The sequence below is a fragment of the Stylophora pistillata genome, chromosome 2 (genome assembly GCF_964205215.1).
Source record: "Stylophora pistillata chromosome 2, jaStyPist1.2, whole genome shotgun sequence".
Lineage (NCBI taxonomy): Eukaryota > Metazoa > Cnidaria > Anthozoa > Scleractinia > Pocilloporidae > Stylophora > Stylophora pistillata.
Window position 1 is genome coordinate 51,467,378 of NC_142520.1, and position 15,000 is coordinate 51,482,377.

General features: G+C 38.9%; 6 protein-coding genes across 30 annotated transcripts in view; 3 read left to right on the top strand and 3 right to left on the bottom strand.

Annotated features, from left to right (window-relative positions):
* LOC148740212 (uncharacterized) overlaps positions 1 to 520 on the top strand; it is a 2,756-nt gene extending 2,236 nt beyond the window's left edge. For all 3 annotated transcript variants that reach the window (XM_088748424.1, XM_088748425.1, XM_088748423.1), the window contains one exon: positions 1 to 520. This exon is cut by the window's left edge and continues 1,138 nt beyond it. The gene's annotated coding sequence lies outside the window, so the exon portion shown is untranslated.
* The window catches only part of LOC148740211 (uncharacterized), a 70,309-nt gene that overhangs the window by 9,861 nt on the left and 45,448 nt on the right, over positions 1 to 15,000 (bottom strand). The window lies entirely within an intron of this gene.
* LOC148740213 (uncharacterized) lies at positions 484 to 1,849 on the bottom strand. Its single transcript, XM_088748422.1, has 2 exons — positions 1,064 to 1,849; positions 484 to 972 (listed from the first exon to the last, which is right to left on the bottom strand). The coding sequence occupies exons 1-2, from the start codon at positions 1,722 to 1,724 to the stop codon at positions 554 to 556; spliced, it is 1,080 nt and encodes a 359-aa protein (XP_088604548.1). The 5' UTR covers positions 1,725 to 1,849; the 3' UTR covers positions 484 to 553.
* LOC148740214 (uncharacterized) lies at positions 2,587 to 5,962 on the top strand. The gene is made up of 2 exons (XM_088748443.1): positions 2,587 to 3,431; positions 3,544 to 5,962. Exons 1-2 carry the CDS (start codon positions 2,697 to 2,699, stop codon positions 5,728 to 5,730), a joined length of 2,922 nt encoding a protein of 973 aa, XP_088604569.1. The 5' UTR covers positions 2,587 to 2,696; the 3' UTR covers positions 5,731 to 5,962.
* On the bottom strand, positions 5,873 to 7,776 carry LOC148740215 (uncharacterized). Its single transcript, XM_088748412.1, has one exon. The coding sequence runs from the start codon at positions 7,670 to 7,672 to the stop codon at positions 6,140 to 6,142; it is 1,533 nt and encodes a 510-aa protein (XP_088604538.1). The 5' UTR covers positions 7,673 to 7,776; the 3' UTR covers positions 5,873 to 6,139.
* LOC148740216 (protein argonaute-2-like) overlaps positions 7,791 to 15,000 on the top strand; it is a 41,779-nt gene continuing 34,569 nt past the window's right edge. For 2 of the 4 annotated variants that reach the window (XR_015996512.1, XM_088748406.1), the window contains exons 1-5: positions 7,818 to 7,879; positions 9,701 to 9,987; positions 10,346 to 10,399; positions 11,365 to 11,632; positions 12,392 to 12,529. Coding sequence is in view for 2 of the 4 variants with exons in the window: in XM_088748406.1 (XP_088604532.1) it covers positions 7,861 to 7,879; positions 9,701 to 9,987; positions 10,346 to 10,399; positions 11,365 to 11,632; positions 12,392 to 12,529 (766 nt within the window). In the remaining 2 variants the exon portion in view is untranslated. Of the gene's footprint in view, positions 7,880 to 9,700; positions 9,988 to 10,345; positions 10,400 to 11,364; positions 11,633 to 12,391; positions 12,530 to 15,000 lie in introns of all 4 variants that reach the window. The other 2 variants (XR_015996513.1, XM_088748407.1) reach the window with 2 other exon arrangements.

The following is a 15,000-nucleotide window of genomic DNA, read 5'->3' on the forward strand; positions in this document are numbered from 1 at the left end:
AAATTTATTGCAAAATCTGAAATGGCCAATTAGTTTTATTCTTGACCTGGTAATGACTCATAGATGAGGATTACTTAAAATAATTTTGTATCTGGATATTGGGCGTGGCTTATGAAACGTACAGGGTCGCAAGCCCCCCTACGTAAGCAGATGGGGTACATGGAAATGTTAAAGGCATAGGGAGGAGCAAACCTTTTATTAAGTTTGAAATATTCGATTTTGATATTTGTGTTGGTTGCATATTTGTTCTTTTTTTGTGACAACAAGAAGAGTTTAGCCTTTTTTTGGAGAGGGGGGATGGGAAGTCATTTTAAAATTCAAACCAAAAGTACTTGGAAAATATGTAGTTATTTTAGAGGTAATATGACTTCATTAGTACCTACATGCGGCTCTCTGTAACTTTACTTTAAAGTACCCCAGGGGTCAAACATGAGAAAGGATATTATACTTCCCCCTCCCATCCCATCAAGCTACACAGCAGAATGTATTAAATATATTAAATGTTATTAATATTCTTTAATGTCTGGCAAATCCTTATCCTCCCTCCCTAAAATTAAGCAAAGTATTCTTCCAAGTTGGGTGGATCCAGCTCAAAAAACTCGGAGGTTGTGTTGCCATATAAGCATGTTAATGCATTTCTTAACAAGGCACAAACAATGTACATCTTTCCTATTGAAGAAAGTCCAATCTTGAGGTTCTTTTTGAAATCTACAAACTTGAAGTACTCAACTATGTCTCCAAAGAGCCACTCTACAGAGACTCTCACTGAGCTCATAGCCTTATTAAAATTTACGATCTGTGGGGTGAGTATCATGTTTCTAAAAGGGGTCTGGAGGTGCACCCTCAATGGGTAGGCGGGGTCTCCATAAACACAAAGTGGACGACCCGCTGGCCCAGGTGAAAAAGCATAGCGTTGCATATCTTGAAGAAGATTGGAGTCTGCTAGCATGGCAGCGTCGTGTCGTCTCCCCTCTATGAAAAAAAGAAGACAAATTAAAAACATTTTGATTAAAAATTTTCGGTTCTTTTTCTGAAGGGTAATTTTATATTCCATTTCCCTTACCGATTGGTCCATACATATTTCCAATAATTCCATTTGGTAATGCCACGGATTGGAATTTTACACCGTGAACTCTTTTGTGACCATTGTAGACAATGCGCCGATTTTGGCCAGGCTTGCTTATTGGTCTAACTGTCCCATCAATAAAGCCAAAACAGTTATCCAAGGGGGATCCCTTAGCTGTTATGGCGTTACTGTATTTTTCCAGCGAATGAGGGTTGAGGATGCTATCATTCCACTGCAAAATTCTGTGACTGTGTGCCTGGTAAATGTAGTCGATCATGTAGTTGTTTATCATGCACAACACTGGAACAGGCTTCCCAAAGCGAGCTATCATGTCTGAATATCGACAAGGATAGCTATGTCTCTTTAGAAAAATGCAAAGAGCCTCCAATCCACTACAGATACTTCTTGGATAGCATTCCACTACCTCAGGAATCCCTAATACTTCGGCTAGAAGTGGTAAGTCGTTCTTGTAGAAACGAAACTCTGAACGGCACTCGTCGTCTTCTAAATCATCGAAGTCAAAACCAGGATAAGAATTATACGGAAGATCGACATTATCGGACCTGTTTAAATCGTACAGGAGTAGAAGTTCCTCATCGTTTATCAAACCATCACTGTGGCTAATCAAAAGTTGATTTCGAACTTCTTTCAAAGACATAGTGAGCGGCGTTTTGTAATGGCTGCTTAACTGTTTAGAAATTCCCGCCACGACGGCGTTCTCTCCCCAGTCTTACGCGGGTTTAGGAGTCCCCGTCGCCGTCCCCGCTCTCGTTGCTTAAAGTCCCTATTCAACTTTAAGCAACGCGAACTACAAACCTAGTACGGCTGAGAAGTTTAAAACCAATAAATTAAGCGTCTTCGCAGTAGTATTTGCACTTCTAAAAACTCAAAATGACTTCGTTCACAGGGACGAGGGATTCTAACGTTTGGAAAAAAAAATTGTAAGCGATCCTGTGCACAGTGAATGAGTGAATTAAAATATTTAAGCTTACGTGTTGTAAAATTGCCAGTTTGGAGCTTACAGACACCAAAGCAAAGCTTCTACACGGTCCCTCATAACCCTCGTCATTCCTCGGCTTCAGCTATTTGAATTTTAAGTAGTCTTTGAGGTTTGAAAAGGAAAAGTTAGACTTTCTATCTACGCATTTCTCCTTGCGTTCACTGCGTTCTCCATGTGCACACTGCTTCGATCCTTCGACAAACCCGGCGGCAAAAATAAAGGCAGATTCACTCGGTAAGGGACAGCAAGCTTAATAAATATTCCCGATAAGCTATTTTTAAAGATGTTAAGTGTATTTCAATAGTTAAAATTGCTCAGGAGAATGTATAAAGCGAAGAAAGAAGCGAGATAAGTTCACGTACCACAGACTACGCCGAAACCTTCCCACTCGCGTAGAAGTATTTCCCGCTACGGCCGGATGGGAACCACTGACATGCGCAATGACTCGTTCCTTGACAATTTTACTTCCGGTAGCCGAAGCAGCGCCAGCCGTAGTGATTTGCTCAAACTCCCCTTGGTTTTCACGTGACGTCACAGCATATGCAAATTAGGCGTCCGCCATATTGGTGTCGCAAAAGCTTATTAGCATATGTCAAAATGCAGTGTTTTGGTGCATGATTCTTTAAAAGTATGTCGCGTGATTTGGACAAAATTTCTGAAAACATCAAAAAGGAAGAAAAAAAGGAAGATATTTGCAATATACCTTTAAGCGACTATGTTAAAAGACTAGAGCCACATGTTAAACAAAGGTATTTAGAAAAAATATCACTCGTGGGGATCGATCCCGCTACATTGATCTACGCAAAGTTAGATCCACAATGTTTACCACCCATAGAAGCTACAGATCTCCTGTGCTATTTGGTTATCGATACGAGTTATTACACAAAGAAACAGTTCAAAGCTTTCAAAAGCTTGGAGGCCTACAATCAGATGGTGTCGGGTTTTATTTCCAGTGTTGAAGGCAAAGTCATAGGTGAAAAATTCGTGGTGATCGGAAAGGTGAGACATTCTCAACGAATGAATGAGCGACCATTTGCAGTTTGGATTATTACTAATAAGGAGGGAACCGTGTTATCAGCCCACTGCCTTGGTTGTAAAGCTGGACTAGCTGAGACTTGCTCACATATTGCAAGTATTTTATTTCATATCGAAGCTTCAACGAGAATTAATGAAACGCTGGCATGTACGCAAGTAAAGTGCACGTGGTTGTTACCGACATATCTGAGTGAGGTTCCTTATGCTAGGGTCAAAGATATCAACTTCAAGTCGGCGAAAAAGTTGAAAGATAACTTAGATGCCTGTATTGAGGGACTATCAGAAAACTCTCCACCTTCCTCTTCACCTTGCACTACAAAGAAAGCTAAGGTCTCGACAGAACGGGTTACATCTGGAGGAACTGAGCTTAAACATTTCCTTGCCAAAATAAATGAGTGCAAGTCATTCCTTATCAGCACCTTGCACTACAAAGAAAGCTAAGGTCTCGACAGAACGGGTTACATCTGGAGGAACTGAGCTTAAACATTTCCTTGCCAAAATAAATGAGTGCAAGTTCAAACCTGTTGCCTTAAGCTTGATTGAACCCTATTCTGAACAGTTTATCATGAAAAGTAGAAGTATCCCAACCATTTCTGACCTTTTTGATCCATGTAATTTTGACTTGTCATATCCAGAACTCCTAGAAAAGTGTGAAAATATTGATCTGACTATTTCAGAATCACAGGTAGAATTAATTGAGCAAGACACCAGGGAACAGGCTAAAGGAAATGCATTTTTCAGGCACAGAGCTGGGCGCATTGGTGCATCTCTGAGTTGGGCAGTAGCTCATACTAACCCTGCTATGCCATCACAATCCTTAATTAAGTCCATCTCATATCCTGATCTGTTCAAAGTTACTACTAAAGCAATCAGTCATGGCCGTAAGAATGAGAGTGCTGCAGTGAATGCTTATACCAAGACTATGCTAGAGACTCACAGAGATCTGAAAGTTGAACAATGTGGTATGATAGTGGATAAACAGCACCCCTGGATAAATGCTACTCCAGATTTTTTGGTATCATGTTCATGCTGTGGGAATGGTTGTGGAGAAGTCAAATGCCCTTACAACATTGAAAACTGTGACCTTGAAAGTTATGTGGAAAAGAAGAATTCATGTCTTGAAAACGTCAATGGAAAGGTACAGCTCAAGAGAAATCACCAGTACTTTTTTCAAGTACAGCAACAGTTGTTTATCACAGACTCTCAGTATTGTGACTTTGTTGTGTGCTCTTTTGACAATAACAATCAAACAAGGTTTTTATTGGAGAGAATTTACAAGGACATTTCACACTGGGAATCAGTTCTTCCAAAACTCACCAAAGTGTGGAGATCTTGTATCCTACCTGAAATCTTAGGAAGATGGTACACCAGGAAGCATGAAATTGCTGCACCTGTACCAGCAGGTGATGTAAAGCCTGTTTGCTACTGCAGAAAACCCAAACCAGAAGAAAGCACAGTGCCTTGTCAAAACCCCAAGTGCCCATTCATTGAGTTTCACCTCTCATGTTTAGGGATATCTGATCCCTTACCCAAAGTATGGTACTGTCCAAGCTGCCAGTTACTTCCAGAATGTAAGAAAGCCAAGAGAGTTACTAAGATCAAGCCTGATTATCAAAAGAACCCTGATTTCGATGAAGCAATGAAATTACAGTCCATTTGTGTTTGCAAAGCTAAACCTGTTGTAGGGGAAAAGCTGCTGAAATGTCATAGTCAATGTCAGAGTGGGAAATTTTTCCATCTGAAATGTCTAAACTACAAGAGGATGCCCAATAACAGCAAGCTATATTGGGTCTGCAAAAATTGCAAAGTGAAGAAAAAACCTGCAGACAAGTCTTCATTAACTATTCCTACCACATGTTCTTCTTATACCACCACTACTACATGTACTGTCAATAATCCATCAGCTTCAGTTGTGTCTGGAACTGAATATGAAAGTGACAAGGACATAGAAATACCCTGTGTGACTGAAAGCAGAACAGCTTCTGAATCTTTTGAAGATCTACATGAAAATGAGTCAAATAAATACTGTACTGGAGATGAATATGAAAGTGATGAGGACTTAGAAATAATCTGTGTGACTAAAGGTGTAGCTAACAGAATTGCATCTTTTGGAGATCTAGATGAGCATGACTATGACATAATCTCATCTCCTGATGGCTGGTTGGATTGCAAAATAATACAGGCAGCACAAATATGCATCAAGAAAGTAAATCCTCTCATTGAGGGTTTTCAAAGACCAACTCTTGGAAGAGTAAGGAACTTTGACATTATGACCAGTGACTTTGTTCAAATCTTACATACGGGTAATTCACATTGGGTGTGCATTAGTTCTATTGGTTGCACATCAGGATGTGTTAATTTGTACGACAGTCTGTACAATGACATTATTGATGATGAAGTTGAGCAGCAAGTTAAAGATCTGCTACCAGATAACTTTGTTGGCATTGAAGTTGTACCAGTGCAGCAACAAATGAATGGCAGTGACTGTGGCGTTTTTGCTGTAGCATTTGCAACATGCCTTGTGTTTGAACTCAACCCTTCAGATTTTATGTTTGACATCCCAAGAATGAGACCACATTTACTTCAATGTTTGAGAGCTGGTGAAATCAAAGTTTTTCCACATTTTTGAATACATTTAACACTAAAAATGTTGTTTTGTTGTTTCATGCTAATCTCAAGAGTAGCAGTCATTAAAAAAAAAAATCCAAGAAGAATAATGAACTCAAGCTATTTTAAGCAGCTGTGCTCAATAAACAGTCCTTACTGCCCCCTGAAAACATAATTTATATTTTAATTCATATAATTTTTGTAAATATATATACACAGCACAAATAAAATGTTGTCATTGTTGTCGATCCTTCTTGTAATGGAAGTATATTTTCTTAAATTATTAATGTTACACAGTGCTCATTCCCAGTCACTTGCTCTCTTTTCATGGGGTTATAATATTTCTTAAATTATACACAGATTCTCCACCCCATCATATCATTTCATTAGCTACAATATATGACTATAATAGTACTGTATGAAGTATGGAGCTAATCAAATGGTACAATGGGTGGACACAGGTTTACAAGAGCTGAACATACTTTAATAATTCTGTCAATAATTGGTACTTCATCCTGTCCATTGTCATTGTTCAAGAAATCAGTGGGAAGTGTGCTTTGAAGAATAGTATACTTGCGACACAGCAAACCAATCACCCTCTCAACATGTATCCGTACACTTGCTAGAGCTCTTGTTTTTTCCACATCAATAGGATCCAGCTGTTCCCTCCCTTTCGTGTAGGCTGGTATCACAAGTCTTGCCTGTTTGAGAGCAACACTTTCTGTGATTGTGAAACCCCGGTCTGCCATAACCATGTCACCTGGCAAAAGTTTTTCAAGAATGCCACAGTTTTCTGTCAAGAACTTATCAGAGGTACGTCCTCCCCATGCTTCTGACACAAAGGAAATAGCTCCTTGGGGAGAAATACCAATCAGTACTTTGATAGTATTGTGATGCTTGTAGGATGAAAATGTCTGAGCTCGAGCTAACAAGTTTGTAGGCTTATCAATAAAAATCTCAAAACAGTCAATAACAACAGTGACTTTGGTTCCAAAGGCTTGTTGGAAACAAAGAGGCATTGTCTTCCATAGCTGGTGTCTTTCAGGCCAGTAAATTAGTGGGGACAAATGCTGATCCATCACTGGTAACCATGATGAAAATATTCTTGATATTGTTGTCACAGATACTTGAAAACGATAGGCTAAGTCTTGATAAGGCATATTCAGTCTCAGTTTCATCAACACGATAATCATTTCCTGGAAAAGGCTAAGTTTTTGGGTTCTTCGTTTGATGTGGGGTGACACAAAGTCAAGGACGGTCATTAAGATATCCATTGAAGGCAGTCCAGAATAAAAGCGAACTTTTTCATCAGAATCAAAAAAATCTCGATCAATTGGCTTATAGGATTCTTTGAAAAGGTATTCAAACTCTTCGGTTTGAGTCATAACTTCAGATACATCAACTTGGGTTTGAGTTGAACTGTCAACGAGAGTTGAGCAAGTGTGGTCTTGAAATGCGCTATCGTGATCAAAAATATCCTCAGAAGAATCAATTTCCTTGGATGATCCTTCTTTAGGATCACTGAAATCCACATCACGGACGGGAAGGCCACTGACATCGATTTTCTTTCGTTTCTCAGCTGCCTCGCGTTCTTGACGCTCGAGTGATCTTTTGCGGCGTTCCTTCGCTCGTTTAGCTCTTGCCTCTTTAATGTCGTGGTTTTCCTGTTGATATTTTGTCTTCCCGAGATTCAAAGTAGGAACCCAGTCGACGTTGTACTTATCCCAGGGTTTTGCAGATTGTCCTGACACGAAATGTCGTCCACAGACTCTTTCATTACTGAGGACATCCTTCGAAGTGATGTCGTCGCGGCTAATGGCGGCGATCCATCTTTCTCTTCGTTCTCTGCTTAGCTCTTCTGCTTTTTCTCCTTGGTTAGTGACTACAACTGGAATCCTATAAAACCCTATACCTTTCGTCTTTCCACTATTATGAAAACAATCAACCATAATACAATGAACCATGATGAAGAATATTTCTAAAGCTTTGATAACACGCGAAATGTTTGAATAATACGACACCAATATGGCGGCGTAGCAACCGTTGTCAAGGTATAGGTCACGTGGGTGAAAACAAAGACTAATGTGTGACGTTTTCGGAAGATTTTTGATGGATGCCAGTTAGCGTAACCGAAGAAACTTGTGTGGGATGAATGGCGTCGAATAACCCAGGTTAGGTTTCTATTTTGTCACATCGACTGCAACATGACTGATACTGTACTATTTTGCGAAACGAAACGAACGTAATCAGGCGAAATCTAACGAAACCAAAGGGATAATACCGATATATTTTCTATTAGAACATAGCTAGCAGAGTCGCGCAATCAAATTCATTATACGTAAGCGTGCTCAAAATCCCGATAGTGCACGCTGATAGCGTCAGCAAATCCGACTTCGCCAGAAAAATGTTTTTTTCGCGCGAGCGGCCATTGCTAGCGCGGGGAAAAATAATATATTTCGCGACAATAATGGATACTAACAGAAACTGGGCCTGCTATTCCGAAAACGAAGACAATGTTTCGACCTTTTCCCATGGGCTAGAGCTCTTAAATGAGGCAGAAAAAGAGAAAAACAAAGGAAAAGGAGACTCGGCATCAGCGCCGTCACGATTCGCTTCAACTGATATTGTTGTCCGTTTTTCGCGTCGGATTTGATGCACAATTCCACCGGCTATGTTCTAAAACAATTGGTTCATGCTTTCAGCTGTGCACTATCGAGTTATGGAGCAGGTGGGAAGTTTGGAGAGCACTCAAGAAGCTAGAGTTTCCCTCGGCTATCGCCTCTGGCAACTCTTACGCTTCTTTCGTGCTCTCCAAACTTCCCGCGTGCTCCATAACTCGATAGTGCACGCTAAAGCATGAACCAATTGTTAAATAAGGTAAAGATAATTTTCAAAAGGATTTTGGAGTAATCGTTAATTAAACATAAAGATTCAATGTGCAAATATTTATGCGACGTGGCTTTATTGTTTATAATCCAAACAGAGAGTGAAGGCAATTGTATTTTTGCTTTCACAAGCTTGACGCAAGGGATTTTCCCTTTTGTAAGAGATGATAAGATTTTATGTAACAATTGTTTTTAGGAAGGGCTGATTGTATATATCGAGGTAGACTGGGAGTTTGTGAAAACCATTTCTTAGTCATGTCATTGATGTGTTTTCCTAGATGCATTTGGTCAATGATATCCCTAACTTTTTCCTCTTGCATGTTTTTTACTGTTGGTGCCTTGTAGAGTTTTTAGTGAACTCAGTTGTTGAGTTGCACTTTGGCCTCTTTTTTTTCTTTTGTCTGTCTTATTCATGATGATTGTTGTAGCGTTGCTTTTTAGAGGGTTTAAAGCAGAGTTGTTTTTCAACTCTTTTAGAGCAGTGACCTTGTTGCGTTACAAATTGTTTTATGGCATGGATAAAGTAATCTCTGCAAGTTGTGCTATGACAGTTTCCAAGTAGCTCTTAAGGGCAATAAAAGGCTGAACCTGTGGCATCCAGTTTGATATGAAATGAATTTGGTCCTTTGTTTTGTCAATGAAAGGTGTAATGGAAGGGCATTCATCTTACAAACAGATCTCACAAGAGTTGGCCTGATTTTACATTTGTTTGTCACAGGTGTTGGGATGAATTTGAGACCCTCTGATAGCACCCTGACTTGGCTGTCAGAAATTTGAAAATGCAATGCGACCACAAAAGCGAGATAGGGAGTCTGTATTGGTCTGTCTTTACCTCTATTCTAAACATTTTTTGGCAAAATCTTGAAAATTAGCAGTGAAAAACTATGCTAAATTATAGTTTGATGATAAAACAACTCAACAAGCACTGTCAGATGGAAAGATTGCCAACCTGACAGCGAGTTCAGGTTGATTGCTCGAGCAATATCGTATTAATCTAGTTTTGACCTGACAAATTTAATCCAAAGGCTGTCACACTATGCATGCAATTAACCATGATTTAGTGCCTTATTTAATTTTTCCTGTTGTAACTTGCGTTTATGTTTACAGCCAATCGTGTAGGTGGAGATTTTGCTCCACCAAAAAGACCTAACTTTGGAACAGTGGGAAAACCAATTGCTCTCAGAACAAATTTTTTTCAAGTTCGCCCTCCCAAAGGTGACATACATCACTACGATCTTAGCATATCTCCCGATAAGTATCCAAAACGGGTAAACCGAGATGTCGTAGAAGCAATGGTGAATGTGTACCACAAAGTTTTTGAGGGTGAGAGGCCTGTTTTCGATGGAAGAAAAAACCTCTACAGCAGTAAGGCTTTACCGATTGGAAGAAAACCAGTAAGTGTGATGTTTACATAGAAACCTGCAACTATTTTGGTCACAAACACGCATGATGCATGTTTGTGATCATATAAACTAAATTTATTTTGTTTTCAACTGTCTTAACTTTGTCTTCTTATATTGCCAAGGGAAATGGGGTGGGGTGGGGGGGTGGATGGGGGGCATCTGGAAAGATTTTTTTCAAAAAAATTGTAAATGCCTCAATGCAGTCTGGCCAAAGCCCAAAAAGCCCGTGGATATGGTGCTATAAAAATCTCTCGGTATTATTATAATAATTATTTTATCCTAAAATGGTGAATTTTGCTGAACTTTGCTCTGCCTCAACTACTTTGATTTAAGATACTGAAAATTTCAGATTGATTTTGAAGTAACACTTCCAACTGAGAACAGTAAAGACAAGGTCTTTAAGGTAAGAAAAACAAGTCTGGTCTTGGAAATCAATTGAATATAGCTTCAAATTTTTGTATTGCTATAAATTCTGTCAAGTTGCGTTACTTGATAATCACAGCTGTACAGCATTATTAGAAATGACAATTTTTTATGATCATGTCTTCCACTGAGCTTTATCAAAATCTGTGTCATAATTAATAGGACAGTAGCTTCTTTTATAGGTCATACTCGGCACTAAACAGGTTTCGGCCATCTTGGAGTAGTGTTTCTGGATGAAAATCTTTTTCTCCCAGAGGCGACCATCAAATTGTTTCTCTTTACAAAATTGATACATTGTTATGCAGATACTTAGTGAAAATATAAATAGAAAATATATTAACTCTGAGATATTGTTAGCATGTAAGGTATTTTAAAAGATTCTCAGAGATTCTGCGCTTGCAGAATAAAAAATCTGTGGCAGAATTACAGGTATGATAATGAGTGTGAAAGTTTGGCAGTGAAGGATTTGAAGTTTTAAGACAAGAAGTTAAGAATTTGGGGGAGTTGTACAACTTATAAAGGTACCTATCAGCATAGAAACAGTAATGTACTGTATACAGGTACAAGGTTTAATTGGCCTTAGCTGTTTTATTGCAGACGATATGCACAACATATATCTTATTAACCAAGCGCGAGGGCCGTACTGGGAGAGTATTGGCCCGAGGTCTTGACAGTACGGACCGAGCGCAGCGAGGTCCATACAAAAGAGACCGAGGGCCGATATTCTTCCAGTACGGTCCCAAGCAAGCTTGGTTAATAAGAGATTTATTATACGACTGAAGTTCAAAGGGACACAAGTGCGGTATCATTCGTGACCATTCGGGACAGTGCCCGGTCCAATACTTAGAGAATATTGGACCGGCAATAGAGCATTTTGATTGGTTGATTTTAGTTATTGGCCCTCTGACTGCCCGAGTCGTGTAATAAAATTTGATTTTGGTTTAGGTTACAGTCAAGTGGGTTGCACAAGTCAGCTTATTTGCATTGGAACAAGCATTGGAAGGAAAACACAATCAAATTCCATTTGAGACTATACAAGCTCTTGATGTGGTGTTAAGACATTTGCCATCCATGAAGTATATACGTGTTGGAAGATCTTTCTTCTCGCCTCCTGAAGGTTACTACCATCCCTTGGAGAGTGGGCGTGAGGTCTGGTTTGGCTTTCATCAGAGTGTCCGACCGTCTCAGTGGAAGATGATGCTCAACATTGATGGTTAGTGCAATGATGTACACTTTGCAGCAGGAGTGTTAAAATAAACCATATACATACTGCTGATGTATTATTTTGGTGTTGTATTTTGATGTTAGTAGTATTTTGGAGTCAAGGCAGGATTATATGAGGAGATTATTTGTTAGTGTCTTAAGTTTTTGTAGCACAAAAATCTTGTGACGCTGTAATTTTCTGTTGATAACTGGAAGAGTTAATCTTTTACACACTAACATCAGTATGCATATTCTCCATACTGTTCTCTATTCATTTCTCAAGGTGCTGACAAGGAGAATTTGATCAAAAATCAAGAGCTTCTCAAGCTGGTTATCATTTCCTTTATTCTTGCCACCTTAACTCTTTCACTCCCATGACTGACCAAGACAATTTCTCCTTACTATAATTATCAATACAATATTAAGCAGACAAGTGATGAGAATAAAGAAAAACATCAGCAAGGGAATTATATGTTGATTCAATACCAAATTCTCCAAACTAACATCATAAGAATTGTATGGCAGACAGTAAGGAGAATTGCTAAGGAGATCTTGGCAGTACCAGGGTTACTGTGTTAGGAGAAATTGGATGCCAGTCACTGTTAAGGGTCAAATGGTTTAAGGGGAAAATAAAAAGAAGCCTCCACTAACAGTAGGGTCAAATATAACCAAAGGTTTGTCTGAGGTCATTAGCTGTACCAAGATAGAGAATAATCCCTAAAACTCTGACCATGTTACTGAGAAATTAAACCTTTTGACTTGATCATAGTTTCAGCAACAGCTTTCTATAAATGTCAGCCAGTTGTAGAGTTTATGTGTGAGATCCTTCGCAAACAAGAACAGGATCTTCAAAGGACAAAACCATTGTCTGATGTAGAAAGACTCAGATTCCTCCGAGAGATAAAAGGTATGAAGCAAGTTATGTTATGCATACAAAAAGGTGATAAATGATTGAAGAAGAGTTGGGTAATACAACTGTAAAAAAGATGTTTAAAAACAAATGTATACTATTCTAAATCTGATGGATGTTATTAATATCAGTTTGAACAAATGTAGCTTAACTGCATGACTGACTTTCAAAGATTTTTACCATATTATGTTGTTGTTGTTTTTTTTTACTGTTATCATAAAGAAAATGCCATTTTACATATATTTTTTTTTTATGATTATGGTATTTGTAGCTCCTCTAGTCATATTTTATCAGTTCAATCCACTATATTCTAATCATCAATCACCAAAATTTATATCTGGTAAACATTGGAATGCTATCTTTCCAAATAAATTTTCTGAATTAAAATCTTTTATTTAGAGACATTTTTGTTCATCAATGGATTTCTTGGGTGATTTTACTTATTAAAATTATACTCATCCGAGCATTCTCGCACATGTGGGAGTGCATTCAGTCCTTTAAGTGTCAGGGTTCTCAATAAGTTTTGATGTAGACGGCTGAAATATAAAAGTAGGTGGAGGGAGAAGCGAGTACCACTGGCACGAACCTCTACAGGGGTCTTGCAGCATGCCCCCTCCCCTCCCCCCTCCGAAAAACTTCAAAATATAGAAGGTAAGATTTGCCATTTTGAGCCTTTTGGAAAGCAAATTTGGTTTTAAGAAATAATTATTTATTAGAAACAACCATAAATTTTACTGAACATCTTTCTTTTCTTGGAATCCTTATAATGGGACCAGACTACACCCCAAAAAGGGCAGTAGTCCATTAAAGTAAAGGTTTTGTAGAACGTCAAGGCCATTCAAGGCAGAAAATATACAAATAGAAACTCCTTTTGTCACTGTTTGTGTGTATTGATTTGAATTAGTTTCATTCTCTCAAAAGTAGTTGAAACAATTATTAACACAGAGTTAGCTTGACTCAGCATTTGGCCATGTTAGAAAGAACTAAAATGCCAAGTCATCGTTGTCAGATCCAAAAGCGGAGTCAGAGTCACAGTCAGTGTCACTCTCTGAACCTTTTGATTGCAGATTAAGGGCCTCTAAAACTTCATCAAGGTCTTCCTCATTTACATTTTCCTCATGCTCTCTATCTGCAGCTGTACCACTCTGAACAGCAATTGTCTCCTCCCTTTCACATTGCACTCCCATTTCCTTTGTTTCACACTGGACAATCACCTGAGATGGCTCTGAAGTAGGATTATCTGACTTTGGTACCTTTGGAAGTTTTCTTCTCTCCTTTGCCTCAAGCCAGACTCTGGCAGCTTCTTTTACAACAGGCAAGCAGCTCTGGACACCTGGTCCATTTATTCCCACAGCTAGTATTTGTTGCAGCATGTCATTTTGGAGCCTGCTTCTTAGACGAGTCTTAACGTTCTTTACTGCACTGGCACCCCTCTCTGGCCACGCATTACTAACTGGCAAACTGACAACTACTTCAGCAATGTAGAGATGGAGGGGGAAGAATGTAACAAAAGAAGATTTATTCTTAAGGAGATGAAGAAGAAACCATTCTGTATTGGTGGTTCTACTTTAACCAGACTTCACTTCTATTGGAATCATCTTCTTATTGTTATCATTCACATGGTATTTCAGATGAGACCACTCTGCTGGAAGCTTCTCTGATTTTAGCTTTTGGACTTCTTCTGTTTCAATCTGGAGAAAGTGTTTGGTTAAAATGTTGGCAATGGAATGTCCATACTCTTGAAAACCATCAGCTTCATGTGCTGGCACATTTACTGGATCAAAGATACTGAAGGCACTAATAACAGAGCTTGAAACAAATCAGTTCTTTGATCCAAATTATTTGATAGAGCTGCTACATACCTTTGTGTAAGGCTTTGCATTTGTTGATACGAGGTGGGGGGAAATGTGATATCACATCCAAGATTTGTAAAGCTATCGACATCTGCTTGTAGTTTGTCCATAGGGATGTCATCCTCAACAATTCTGTTCAAATGTTGTTTGGTTGCTTTGATTTGTGGTTGAATAAGGGAGGAATTTATGTTGCTTCTTTGAAATGTGTGAAAAAGACTCAAAAGAACTGGAAGAACCTCTGCTAAAATGTACAGTGCTCCAATAAACTTTGCATTCTTCATCTTCTTTAAAAGGCCAGCTGCTGTGGCATCATTGTGTATGCTATCTAACTCTTGCAGTGTTTGTATTACACCACAGTACTGTTGTTTCATAGCTTCTACTGATTTGTCAAAGCTTAGCCATCTAGGTTTGCAAGCTTTTTTCAGTTTTTTGGCCAACACCTTCTTGCCTTTGGTTCAGCTCACTCTCACTTCATTGACATTTGTTAGTACTTTCATCAATAATGCCATTCGCTTGGGTGAGTTCTCAAAATGCTTCCACGTTTGTCTTAGTATGTCAGATACATCTTGAATGTATTTGGTGTCTTCATTAGAATCAGTACATGCAAGAGCTAGC

Coding starts and splice junctions, on each gene's coding strand:
- LOC148740215 (XM_088748412.1), bottom strand. CDS start 7,672: ATGGTTCATTGTATTATGGTTGATTGTTTTCATAATAGTGGAAAGACG.
- LOC148740213 (XM_088748422.1), bottom strand. CDS start 1,724: ATGTCTTTGAAAGAAGTTCGAAATCAACTTTTGATTAGCCACAGTGAT. Junction 973..1,063: donor AAATATGTATGGACCAATCG/GTAAGGGAAATG, acceptor TTTTTTTCATAG/AGGGGAGACGACACGACGCT.
- LOC148740214 (XM_088748443.1), top strand. CDS start 2,697: ATGTCGCGTGATTTGGACAAAATTTCTGAAAACATCAAAAAGGAAGAA. Junction 3,432..3,543: donor GCACTACAAAGAAAGCTAAG/GTCTCGACAGAA, acceptor AAGAAAGCTAAG/GTCTCGACAGAACGGGTTAC.